General features: G+C 45.0%; 1 protein-coding gene across 5 annotated transcripts in view; it reads right to left on the reverse strand.

Moving 5' to 3' along the window:
- Positions 1 to 3,073, reverse strand: part of ptbp3 (polypyrimidine tract binding protein 3) — a 121,523-nt gene extending 118,450 nt beyond the window's left edge. For 2 of the 5 annotated variants that reach the window (XM_038804178.1, XM_038804179.1), the window contains exon 1: positions 2,726 to 3,070. Coding sequence is in view for 1 of the 5 variants with exons in the window: in XM_038804181.1 (XP_038660109.1) it covers positions 1,748 to 1,781; positions 2,726 to 2,733 (42 nt within the window). In the remaining 4 variants the exon portion in view is untranslated. Of the gene's footprint in view, positions 1 to 1,747; positions 1,782 to 2,725 lie in introns of all 5 variants that reach the window. The other 3 variants (XM_038804181.1, XM_038804177.1, XM_038804180.1) reach the window with 3 other exon arrangements.
- Between the last annotated feature and the right edge of the window lie 10,180 nt (positions 3,074 to 13,253).

A 13,253-nucleotide genomic window follows, 5' to 3' on the forward strand; every position in this document is an offset into this window, starting at 1 on the left:
ATCTTAAAACATATTCAAAGGGCCCAGGATGATTTTAAAAAAACATGTGGTGTCAGGACAGTGGAGGAATGAGTTAAACTTTAACCTTTTACCACCACCCTCGTTCCTAGGCCCAAAACTTTTGTTGGATTCATGCATACCCTCTCGTGGCTGCCTAAAATGTGACACCGGTAAAAGTCCGTCTCCTTAGCTACAATATAGTGTGCACCTCAACGTAAAAATTATGTGCTTCACGTTTACGTCAATAGATACGAGTAGCTGAGCAGCTTGGGGGGGGGGGGGGGGGGGGAGAAGAGAGAAAGAGTTGAGTTTAAGATGAGAGAGGGGAAGTAATTAAGGCTGTGTCACTTATGACAGAGCAAAGTAGACAGAAAGGCAGAGGGCAGTCAGCAGAATGGAAAGTCCATGGAATATACAGCTTAGTGAGACTACATCAGTGGATATAGATGGATTTCATGTTTAGAAACAAAACAAGTGGGGATGATGTTATTAGAATCATTGTAGAATTCAGAAAACAAAGCTTTATTTGTGTGGTTTAGGAATACTCAAACCTTGTGATACAATTGCAACAGTACACTGTCTCCCATATTATGCTACAGTACACTGTCTCCCATATTAAGCCATGAAACAAAACTTAATGCTGTGCAATTTGGATTACAGTCAAAACACTTCGGTGCAAATCCTGATTAAAATCTACGGCTAGCTTACTGGCTGTAGTCTTGCTGTTAGCAAAAACAAAATCACAGCTCTAATTATATTTCACGGAACATCACAAGCAAGAATTTAATTCTTCATAAATTACTAAATATTCACTTTTATGGTTTGTCATTTGAACTTCTGAATGTTAATTTATAAACACTAACATACATGTTCTCGTACACCGTTTCTCCAGGGAACCCGTTAACTTACCAAGCAGAGAATGGTGCAGACCAGTGGCTATGGCGAGCAAAAGGGCACAATCAAAGACTTCAAAAGATTCCTGGCTATGCAAAACCCCGAGAGATCTCTACAACAACCCCCAGAGATCTCTACCTCAATCTGAATCACACTCTTGAATAAAACACACCCCTGATTTGCACAAACACCTCATGCAAGACTAGTGTGTTGAACATGACTAATAATTCTGCTTCACAAAACTCAAACTGCAGCAGCACCTTACAAATAAAAAAAAGAGTTAAAAAATCCATCACGCCGTTGTACTAAAGCACCACACGAAACAGATCAACAAACCCACCAAAGTATCGACCCAACAGGATATATATTTTAAAAAAGAGAACGTCCTCAAACCAGATCCACATACTTCCTGTTGTTGTGCTCTTTTTTAATAATTCTGTTGCTTTGAGCTAACTGAGCAGCTTCGGCGAAAAAAAAAGGGATCGAGTCATCTGTAATTGTTTCAACAACAAAAAAATAAAAAAAATCGTTGGGACTCTCGCAGTTGGTGAATATATATATATGAAGTACTCCATTTCTGCCAACCCCTATGACTAATTGTATGAGAGTCAGCCCTGCCAGAAAATGGTGCCGATGAACTAGAAAGGGAGATGTGGGGTGGGGGAAGGGAGGAGGAGGAGGAAATCCACTCAACGACACAAATGAAACACAAAAGTCAGGAAGGCTCAAGATTGAAAACTTTTTTCTCTCTCCAAGCTTACACACAAGAAGTGGGGTGCGTGAAATTATATATATATACTAAAAAAAATAGGGGAAAAAAAGTAAAGTTAGAAAAGAGAGAAAAGACTCCTACCTTTAAACCGACTGCTATAAGATCTGTGACAATGCTGTAGGGAAGGAAAAGGGGAAAAAAGAGAACGTGAGAAATAAAAAAAGGCAAAGCTCCAGTCACTTAATACACAGGCGATACAACGAAACTTAAAAGTTGAGAGACAGCGGAGGGAATGGAGGGGGGGGGGGAAGAATGATTGGTAAAATAAAATCGGAAATGGTTCTTTTAAACACAGTTTTCAGAAAGATCTGCTGGCAAGCGTTTCAAAAAACAAAAATAGGCAAAAGGAGAGTACAGGTGAAGCCATGGGAGTTGAGAAGAGCAGCAAAAGTCTCTTGATTTTTTTTGTGTGTGTGTGGGGTGGTGTGATGGTGGGGGGGGAGAAAAGGGATGGCTTCTCCATGCCAACTCGGCAGCGCAGCACACCCGAAACGCCCTTTTCTGCCACAAAGGGAGGAAAATAAAATATAATACATATATATTTTTGCCTTTTTAAAACCTTCAAGACGAGAAGGGGGGGGGGGACGGGACATACCCGAGCAGACCGCGGAAAAACAAGACCACGGCCCAGCCGTCCACACCACCCCCCTCCTGCCCTACAAGTTGCCTTTCCATCTGGGTTTTGCGAGAGAGAAAACAAAAAAAAAACCTTTCTGGAATGTAGACTTTTTTTTAAAGAGAGAAAAAGTTTCGTTCGTTCCCCCCCCCCCATTTTCTTTTTGTCCAACAAATTGAGAAACAAAATGGGTCGCAAACGCACCCAACGAGGAGAATAAAAAAAACAGATAAATCCTTCGACGGTTCTCCACCAACTAGAGAGAGAGAGGGAGGAAAAATAGATGTTATATATAAACACACACAACTACTGCGGGATTGAGTGCAACAACAACCACCTAAAACGATTATTAATAACACTGAAAGAGGGGGGGGGGTGGCGTCGAGCCCGGGGGAAAAAAGAGGAATTAGGGGGGGGGGGGGGGGAGGCCACCGTCCACTTACCCGTCCATCGCACACACCACCCCCTTGGAAGAGACTCGAACGGGCACACAGGGAGTGAGAGAGAGGGGAGGGTGGAAAGGATTGCTGCTGCTGCTGCTGCTGCTGATGGCGGTGGTAACCAGGTGGCGGTTGGAGCCGCCGCGAGCTTCGTATTTTCAAAAGTGGAGGGGGGGGGCAGAAAAACCGTTGAGGGTCCCGGCTGGCTGCTCGGCAACTTCCCGCCCGTGAGTAAACACCGAGAGGGAAATGGGGAGGGGGGGAGGGAAAGGGGGAAAGAAGAGGATAGGCTTCGGCAACAAGCTGGCGGAAATTGAGGAGGAGGAGGGGGGAAAGAGAAAAACGTTTGAAGGGAGTGGGAGGAAGGAGCTCCTCCTTCTCTGCCTGTCTCCTCCTCCGCCCGCTTTCACCTCGGCCGCGCTCACAAAATGGCGGGCCACCAGAATCCACCCTCATTAAAAAAAAACACACACACACAACCCCAAATCTTTCCCACCCGACCACGACCAAACAAAAACACCTGATTTATTCATATTTTTTAAATCCTCGTTTTATTTTTCAACCACCCCACACGCTTTACCTCCATTTCCTTTTTTCTGAAATCCAGCAACACGAAGAACAATTTTTCGCCCCCCCCCCCCCCCAAATAAAAACAGCGCCGATATTCTCCACCAAGCACACACACACACACAAATAATCACCCCGTTTTTAATATAGATTTTTAATTCCCCCACCACCATGATTTCTTCAAGTGTTTGCTTTTTCAGCCCCCGCCATGAGCGTCCGCCCTTTTTTTTTTCTATATCAACATTTCCCCTGGCCGGATGGATGGGACATTTCGACAAAACAAAACCATGTGAATGTTTTAAGACGTGTGTTTGCATCTTTAAACGGTGGACTGCGGCCCCTTTTTCTCCCCTCTTGTGTTTCATAACCGACCTCTGGTTGCATCATGATCTCTTGCGGAGGAAATGATTTCTCCACAAGATTTTATTTTCTGAATTTTCACAACTTTTATTTTGCTTAACTTTTCCTTCGACGGGGTTTTAAATCTTGCCCAGACATGTCACCATTTTCATGCTCTACGTGCCGATGATTTTAACGGTTTCTTACAGTTCTAAGAGTGCATTGTAAAAAGGTGGAGACTTTAACAAATATTCCCCATGTATCAGCACAACGTACCCATTTTATTAAATGTGTGCTTGCCGATGAAGTTACAGGTTTCTCACACTGACAACATCTCCCAATGTTAAGAACTTACTGTAAAAAGTGAATACTCAAAAAAAGTCGTCATTAAATCTGTGAAAAACTAAATTAAGTTTCCTGTGCCTCAGCAAAAAGAACCCCACACTTTCCACATGATCCACAAAACAATTTGGGTGGAGTGATTTACAAAGTTTTTAAACTGCAGATTACTCCTTTTAAATTCCACGCATGCTGATGTTGTGGTATGCAATTGAATTAAATCTAAAGTGAGACTGCATTTTGCCTCAGTAACCCAAGTGGCAGATTTGCAATTGTTTAGCAAAACATTAGGAGGTACTTTAACATGGGTGTCGACTGCGAATAGGGAGAAATTCACCGAAAATTCAGGTTTAATCCTTGTATTAGTATGCATTGCACAGAGCTGAAAATTGTCTGAATAGAATAGAAGCAACAGGTTTTTTTCTGATGTCTTGGTCATCCTTTGGCCCACAATCAAGGTTACAGATTAACTGGTCATCCATTTCATTGTTATTCTGGTACTTTTCTCTGTGCCTGCAAAAGTGACAAGAGCTGGAAGATTACTTGAAATGCGATAGTCATATCTATTTTATGTCCCAGTCTCGGCGCCAAGGACCCTGGTTCCAATCCGGCCCCGGGTCACTATCCGTGTGGAGTTTGCACATTCTCCCCATGTCTGCATGGGTCTAACCCCCGCAACCCAAAATGATGTGCAGCATAGGTGATTTAGCGATGCTACATTGCCCCTTAATTGGGGAAAAAATAATTAGGTACCCTACATTTAAAAAATATATATATATTTTATGTACCAGTATGCCATTAACATATTGATTGTTTTTTTCTCTACCCACAGATGACGTGTGTCTGAGGTATTTCTTGCACTTTTCTTTTTATGTAAGATTTCAAGCATCTACAGTGTTTGATTTTTGGTTTACCTGTTGCTTTGTGACCTGTGTTATCTACCTGCATTCTTGGGATACCAAGATTCACTCTTATGATAATTGCTGTACAGATGAAGGAAACTTTGTCTTTTTTATCCGGAGGGAGACTGGGAGAATTTTGATGCTGAGATTATTGAGTGTGAGGAGAGGATTTTAATCCAGTTGAGTTAGAGCCATTGTTCAGGCGGTCGTACTCTTGCCTCTGAGTCACAAGATTCTGAGTCCAAATGCCACTACAGGACTTGAGAACAAAAATCATTGCTGGCATTCCGGTGCAGTAATGAAATGAAAATGAAAATCGCTTATTGTCACGAGTAGGCTTCAATGACGTTACTGTGAAAAGCCCCTAATGAGGGAATGGTGCATTGTCAGAGGTGTTGTCTTTCAGATGATGTGGAGATGCCGTCATTGGACTGGGGTGAGCACAGTAAGAAATCTTACAACCCAGGTTAAAGCCGAACAGGTTTGTTTCAAATCACTAGCTTTCGGAGCACTGCTTCACCTGAGGAAGGAGCAGTGCTCCGAAAGCTAGTGATTTGAAACAAACCTGTTTGACTTTAACCTGGTGTTGTGAGACTTCTTACTGTCTTTCAGATGAGATGATCTGCTCCTCGGGTCGATGTAAAAGATCCCATTACACCAATTTGAAGAAGAGCTGGGGAATTATCCTTGTTATCCTGGCCAGCATTTATCCCTCAATCAACTTCACAATAAACAGATTATCTGGTCATTATCATATTGCTGTTTGTGAGAGTTTGCTATGCACTAATTTGGCTGCTGTACTTCGTATTTACAGCAGTGAGAATTAAAAATACTTAATTGCAGGGGCAGCACAGTGGCGCAATTGTTAGCACTGCTGCCTCACAGCGCCAAGGCCCCAGGTTCGATCCTGGCCCTGGGTCACTGAACGTGTGGAGTTTGCACATTCTCCCCCTGTCTGTGTGGGTCTCACTCCCACAACCCAAAGATGTGAAGGGTAGGTGGATTGGCCACGCTAAATTGCCCCTTATTTGGAAAAAATTAATTGGGTACTCTAAATTAATTTTTTTTAAATACTTAATTGCTGTAAAGTGCTTTGAAACATCCAGTGGTCGTGAAAGCAGTTTATAAATTCAAGTCTTTTTTTTATTCCTCAATATGTTTCTGAAAGCTAATTTTGCAGAAATAATGGGTTTAGAGTTTGCGCAACTGCCAGAACAATTTACTTTAATATAATGTCTTTCATGTGGTAAAATATCCCAAATTTAACGGTCCTTTTAAAATTCTGAACTGTTGTTATATGGGCACTGCCAGAGGGAGAATTTTGAACATTTTGTGTTCACCTCTGGGACCTGAGTTTGACTGTTTCCCAACATGGTAGGTAAAATTGAATTTAAGGGAATTTAGGTGTACACATGGGAGCAAAAGAAATATAAGGTTTTGGGGTGAGAGGAGACTTGGGCCGAATGTCTTTATTCTGTGCTGTACTCTATGTCTTATAAATAAGGTACTTCACAGGAGCATTATCAAACAAAATTTGATATTGAGCCATTGAGATATCAGGACAAATGTCTAAAAGCTTAGTCAAAGAGATAGGGTTTAAGGAGCACTTTAAAGGAGGAGAGAAATGAAAAAATGAAATGAAATGAAAATCGCTTATTGTCACGAGTAGGCTTCAATGAAGTTACTGTGAAAAGCCCCTAGTCGCCACATTCCGGCGCCTGTTTGGGGAGGCTGGTACTGGAATCGAACCGTGCTGCTGGCCTGCTTGGTCTGCTTTAAAAGCCAGCGATTTAGCCCAGTGAGCTAAACCAGCCCCTAAACCAGAGAGAGAGGCATGGGGATTTATGGAGGGGATTCCAGTGTTTAGGGCTTAGCGAGATGAAGGAATAATTGTTAGAATTTGCTTTCTATCTCATCAAAGTAAATCACATCTTGATGAATGTTGCCAGGGCTTGAAAATTACCACTATGAGAGATTGGATAGGCTAGGGTTGCTTTTCTTAGAGCAGAGGAGGCTAAGGGCTAAAACATTCAAAATAGGTGCAGGAGTAGGCCTTTCGAGCCTGCACCACCATTCAATATGATCACGATTGATCTTGCAAATTCAGTATCCCACTCCTGCTTTCTCTCCATTCCCCTTGATCCCTTTAGCCGCATTGTCCACGTCCCGCTCCCTCTTGCATATATCCAACAAGCTGGCCACAACAACCTTCTGTGATAAAGAATTCCATAAGTTCACAACTCTCTGAGAGAAGACGTTCTTCCTCAACTCAGTCCCGAATGGCTTACCCCTTATTCTTAGGATATGACCCCTAGTTCTGGACGTCCCGAACATCGGGAACATTTCCGCATCAAGCCTGTCCAATCCCATCAGGATTTTTATATGTTTCTATGAGAACCTCTCTCATTCTTTTAAACTCCAGTGAGTACAAGCCCAGTTGATCCAGTCTTTCTTCGTATGTCAGTCCATCCCAGGAATTAGTCTGGTGAACCTTTGTTGACACCCTCAATAGCAAAAATGTCCTTCCTCAAACTAGGAGACCATAACTGCACACAAACTAGGAGACCATAACTGGCCTCACCAAGGCCTTACATAACTGCAGCAAGACATTCTTACTCTTGTACTCAAATCCTCTCGCATGCCATTAGCTTTCCTTGCCTCCTGCTGTACCTGCATGCCAACCTTCAGCGACTGTTCCACCATGACACCAGCTCTCGTTGTACTTCTCCTTTTCCTAAACTACCATTATTCAGATAATAATCTGCTTTCCTGTTTTGGCCTCCAAAGTGGATAACCTCACATTTATCCACATTATATTGCATTTGCAAAGTATTTGTCCACTCAGCCAGCCTGTCCAAGTCACCCTGCAGCCTCTTTGCATCCTCCTCACAGCACACACTGCCACCCAGCTGAGTGCCGTCTGCAAATTTGGAGATATGCATGCATGCAATTCCTTTGTCCAAATCATTAATGTATATTTTGAACAGCTGGGGTCCCAGCACTGAACCCTGCGGTACCGCACTAGTCACTGCCTGCCACTCTGAAATAATTGAGGTGCACAAAATTATGGTGGGGTGGGGTGGGGTGGAGAGCGTAAACAGGAAAGACTTGTTTCCCTTAGTTAAGGGATCAATTACCGGGGGCATAGATTTAAAGTGATTGGTAGAAAATTTAGAGGGTACGTGAGGTAAAGTTTTTTTCACCCAGCGGGTGGTGGGCATCTGGAATTCACTGCCTAAATTGGTGGTTGAGGCTGAAATACTCAATTTGTTTAAAAGGTACCTGGATCTACATCTGAAATTCTGAAACCTGCAAGGCTGCGGATCAGGTACTGGAAAGTGGGATAAAAATGAGCGACTGTGTTTTTTGGGCCATTGCAGACACAATGGGCTAAATGGCCTCTTTCTGCTCCGTAATATTTCTATGGTTTAATGAAATTATCAGATGAAGATTTGTGTTAACATCAGAGGTTAGCTGAAAGAATGGTGTTTTCTTAAAACTAGAGAGTCATCACACTATCTATCTGGTGTGCCCAAGGCACCTCCTGTCCTTTTGTATTACCAGACAAGAGACATTGGGTTAAATTGATAAACAATCAAACTATCAAGATGGTCATTATGTCGATGCCTGGAGGTTTGTTGAGAAGTTCCGTCACTTCAATATACATTCTGGGCATCATGTGAGATTACGAACATTCAGGGCAATACACAAGAACAAATAACAGGCATTTTGGGTTAAACTGCCAGGACATTTTTAAATCCAGCCTACAGATACCAAACCTGATCACCTCAAGTCTGCAGCAAATCAGGTTATATGAGTTTTAAAAAGTATATATTTTTATTCAGAAAAAACTTCCAGTATAACATCTTAAAAACCATGTTACACAACAAGTACAACAATAATACTACACTCATCCACCTGCCCCCCCACTTATTCCCACAAAGAAAAACAACCAAGACAAAAAAACAAAACAAATCCTGACCGCCTCCCCCACCCCAACATCTGACTGTAACCAGCTCCCTGAAATAGGAAATGAACTGCTGCCACCTCGAATCTTGAGCCCCTTCTGCCAAATCTCTCATGATTGCATGGCACAGTGGTTAGCACTGCTGCCTCAGAGCACCAGGTTCAATTCCAACCTCGGGTGACTGGCTGTGTGGAGTTTGCACATTCTTCCCGTGTCTGCATAGGTTTCCTCCAGGTGCTCCGGTTTCCTCCCACAGTTCAAAGGTGTACAGGATAGGTGGATTGGCCATGCTAAATTTCCCCTTAATTGGAAAAAAATAATTGTGTACTCTAAATTTATAACCCAAAAAAATGACCTCTGGCTCAGGGGCTGAAGAGGGGGACAGAACAACATTTTTTATTCTTTTTCTTTTTTGTTTGGAAATTTAGACCACATAATTATTTTTTTTCCAATGAAGGGGCAGTTTAACGCGGCTAATCCATCTACCCTGCACATCTTTGGGTTGTGGGGGTGAGACCCTGCAACAGTAACAGACTCGTCAACATTAAGGGCATTTAAATGGTCATTGGATAAACATATGGATGATAATGGAATAGTGTAGATGGGTTTCACAGGTCGGCGCAACATCGAGGGCCGGAGGGCCTGTACTGCGCTGTAATGTTCTATGTTCTATAACAGCGGAGGAAACCTTCTCACAGAATCCCTTCTCCGCCAACAACATTGTTTTCAGCCTCCAAGGGGCATGGTGAGCGAGGCCCAACCATACCATCAAATCCACAAAATGCGGAGGATGATCCAAAATAACTACCCACCTCCACCACCCCTGGAAGCAGAGACCTACCCACCACAAAGAAGCCGATCCAAGAGTGGACCTGATGTAACTGAGAGAAAAAAGAAAAAACATTCTCATTTGGATGTAAATATTCCCACAGGTCTGCCCCCCATCCACCTGCTCCATCGTGCCATTGCCACCCCAGAAGGACTCAAAGACTTAGGCCTTGATCTATCCAGCTGAGGGTCCAGTACACAGTTAAAATCCCCTCCTAAGATTAGCTAGTGCGAGCCCAGATCAATAACAGAAGCCAGCAATTTGTTGAGAAAAAATTTATCATCCCAGTTTGGTGCATATACATTGACTAAGACCACTGGGATACGCGCCAACGACCTACTGACCGTTACATACCTCCCTTTCGGATCACCCAAGTAACCCAGCAAAGAACAACAAGGCAAACAAAGATTCCCAACCTCTCCCTCCCAGATCTCAACCAAAACAAAACCGTTAAGCTCGTGCTCATGCCCAGGCAGAAGTGAAGAAGATGCTTGATGAATTGTACACTGCTATAAACAATCGTGAAACAGAATACCCAGAGGTCTTGTTCATCATGGCCAGGGACATCAACCAGGCCAACCTCAAGATTGAACTGCCAAAATTCTACCAACACATCTCCTGCTCTGATCCCGGCTCGGGGTCACTGTCTGTGTGGAGTTTGCACATTCTCCCAGTGTTTGCGTGGGTTTCGACCCCACAACCGAAGGATGTGCAGGGTAGGTGGATTGGCCACACTAAATTGTTCCTTAATTGGAAATTAATTGGGTACTCTAAATTTATATTTAAAAAACAGAACTCGGTGGCAAACCTAGACGAGTATGCCCCTACTGTCACAGATTCATCACTAAGTGTGTCGAAGACTGCATGCCAAAGAAGGTAGTGCGTGCGTTCACCAACCGGAAACCATGGTTTAAAAAAATATATTTTTATTCTCCTTTTTCACATTTTCTCCCGAATTTACACCCACCAACAATAAACAATAATCAGCAACAGATATGTCAATCCCCATAACAATAACAACAATCCCATCCTCCCTCCAACCCCCAAACATCAGCCCGCATGTTTACATAAACAAATTACACCCTTAATATACACAGCCCCCCCTGTCCCGTCCCCCCCCCCAACTAATGTTCAATGTTATCCAGTTCTTGAAAGTGCATAATGAATAATGCCCATGACTTGTCGAACCCCTCCGTCCTTCCCCTCAGTTCAAACTTAACCTTCTCAAGGGTCAAGTATTCCAACGGGTCCCCCCGCCACGCCAGGGCACAGGGTGGAGAGGCCGCTCTCCATCCCAACAGGATCCGCCTTTGGGCGATCAACGAGGTGAAGGCTATTATATCTGCCTCCGCACCCGTTTCCAACTCTGGCTGGTCCGACACCCCGAATATGGCCTCCCGGGGACCCGGGTCCAGTTTCACGTGCACCACCTTGGAAATTACCCTAAAAACCTCCTTCCAGTAATCCTCTAGCTTTGGACAGGACCAAACATATGAACATGATTAGCGGGGTCCCCCTCCGCAACGCTCACACACATCTTCTACTCCTTCAAAGAATCGGTTCATCCTCGCCCTCGTGAGGCGTGCTCTGTATACCACCTTCAGCTGTATCAGCCCGAACCTCGCACATGAGGTGCAGGCATTTACTCTCACCTCACACCAGACCCCCTCCTCTATAACTCTCCCAACTCTTCCTCCCACTTTGCTTTGATCCCTTCCAGTGGTGCCTTATCCTCTTCCAAAATAGCTCTGTCCACCGCTGACACTACCCCCTTCTCCAGTCCCCTTGTCGTCTGCACCTCCTCCAGCAATGAGGAGGCCGGTTCCTCCGGGAAGCTCTGGATCTCCTTCCTGGCAAAATCTCGAACCTGCATGTATCTAAACAATTTTCCCATCCAGCCCATACTTCGCTTCCAGCTCCCTCAATCCTGCAAACCGACCCCTAAGAAACAAATCTTTTAGCGTCTTAATCCCCTTCTCTTCCCATTTCCGAAAACTTCCATTCCACCTCCCTGGCTCAAATCTGTGGTTCCCCCGAATCGGCATTTCCCTTGACCCTGCCCCCAACCCGAAGTGTTGGCGAAACTGCCTCCAGATTTTCAATTAAGCTATTATTACCGGACTCCCTGAGTATTTCCCCGAAGCTATCGGGAGCGGCGCTGTTGCTAGTGCTTTCAGTCCCGGCCCCCTGCACAAACTCTCCTCCATTCTGACCCACTGGGAATCAACCCCTCTGACCCAGCACCACACCTTCTCCACATTCGCCCGCCCAGTAGTAGGACATCAGGTTCGGGAGACCGAAACCCCCTGCCTGCCTTCCCTTCTGTAGCAGCACCTTTCTCACTCTGGCCACCTTCCCTCCCCATATGAATCCTTCCCTCAATCTCCCTGAAAAAAGCCTTTGGCAGGAAAATCGGTAGGCATTGAAAAATAAACAGAAATCGCAGCAACACATTCATTTTAACCCCCTGCACCTGACCCGCCAGTGACAGAGGGAGACCATCCCACTTTGCCAAATCGGCTTTCACTCTCCCCACCAAACTAGTGATATTGTACCTGCGAAGCCTCCCCCACTCCTGTGCAACCTGCACCCCCAGATACCTAAAGTGAGTCCCTGCCCTACGGAATGGCAGCCCCCCCCCGGCCAAGACACCACAAAATACTCACTCTTGTCCAGGTTCAGCTTGTACCCCAAGAAAGACCCAAATACTCGCAGTAGCTCCAATACTCCCCCTGTCGACACATTCGGTTCCGACACGTACAGCAGCAAGTCGTCGGCATATAAGGACACCCTATGCTCTACCCCCCCCCCCCCCCCCCCCCCACTCCCCCGCACTATTCCTTTCCATGCTCCCGAACTTCTTAATGCGATGGCCAACGGCTCAATCGCAAGTGCAAACAGCAGGGGGGACATAGGACATCCCTGCCTTGACCCACGGTGGAGAGAAAAGTATCTCGAGCTGATGTTGTTTGTGCGGACACTCGCCTTCGGCTCCTTATATAATACCTTTACCCAGTTCACAAATCTTGGTCCAATCCTAAACTGCTCCAGAACTGCCATCAAGTACCCCCATTCTAACCGGTCAAATGCCTTCTCGGCATCCAATGCCCCAACCAGCTCTGTTTCCTTCCCTTCTGCCGGTGCCATAACAACGTTCAATACCCTCCTAATGTTCGAAAAAAGCTGCCTTTCTCTCACGAACCCCGTCTGATTCTCACCTATCATCTCCGGGAGGCACTCCTCCAGCCTACCCGCCAGTACCTTTGCCAATACTTTTGCGTCCACATTCAGAAGTGATATGGGCCTCTCCGACCCACACTCAGTCGGATCCTTATCTTTTTGTAGAAACAGTGAAATCGATGCCTACCCCAAGGTTTGTGGCAACACCCCCTTCTCTATCGCCTCTTCAAACATCCCCACCATCAGGGGGGCCAGCTTATCCTTGAATTTTTTATAATATTCCACCGGAAACCCATCCGGCCCTGCCACCTTCCCCGACTGCATCCTCCGAATCGCATCTCCTGCTCCACTATTGCTTCTTCTAATGTAGCCCTGTCCCCCTACCCTAGCCTCGGGTACTCTAACCCA

The sequence above is a fragment of the Scyliorhinus canicula genome, chromosome 8 (assembly GCF_902713615.1).
Source record: "Scyliorhinus canicula chromosome 8, sScyCan1.1, whole genome shotgun sequence".
Taxonomy (NCBI): domain Eukaryota; kingdom Metazoa; phylum Chordata; class Chondrichthyes; order Carcharhiniformes; family Scyliorhinidae; genus Scyliorhinus; species Scyliorhinus canicula.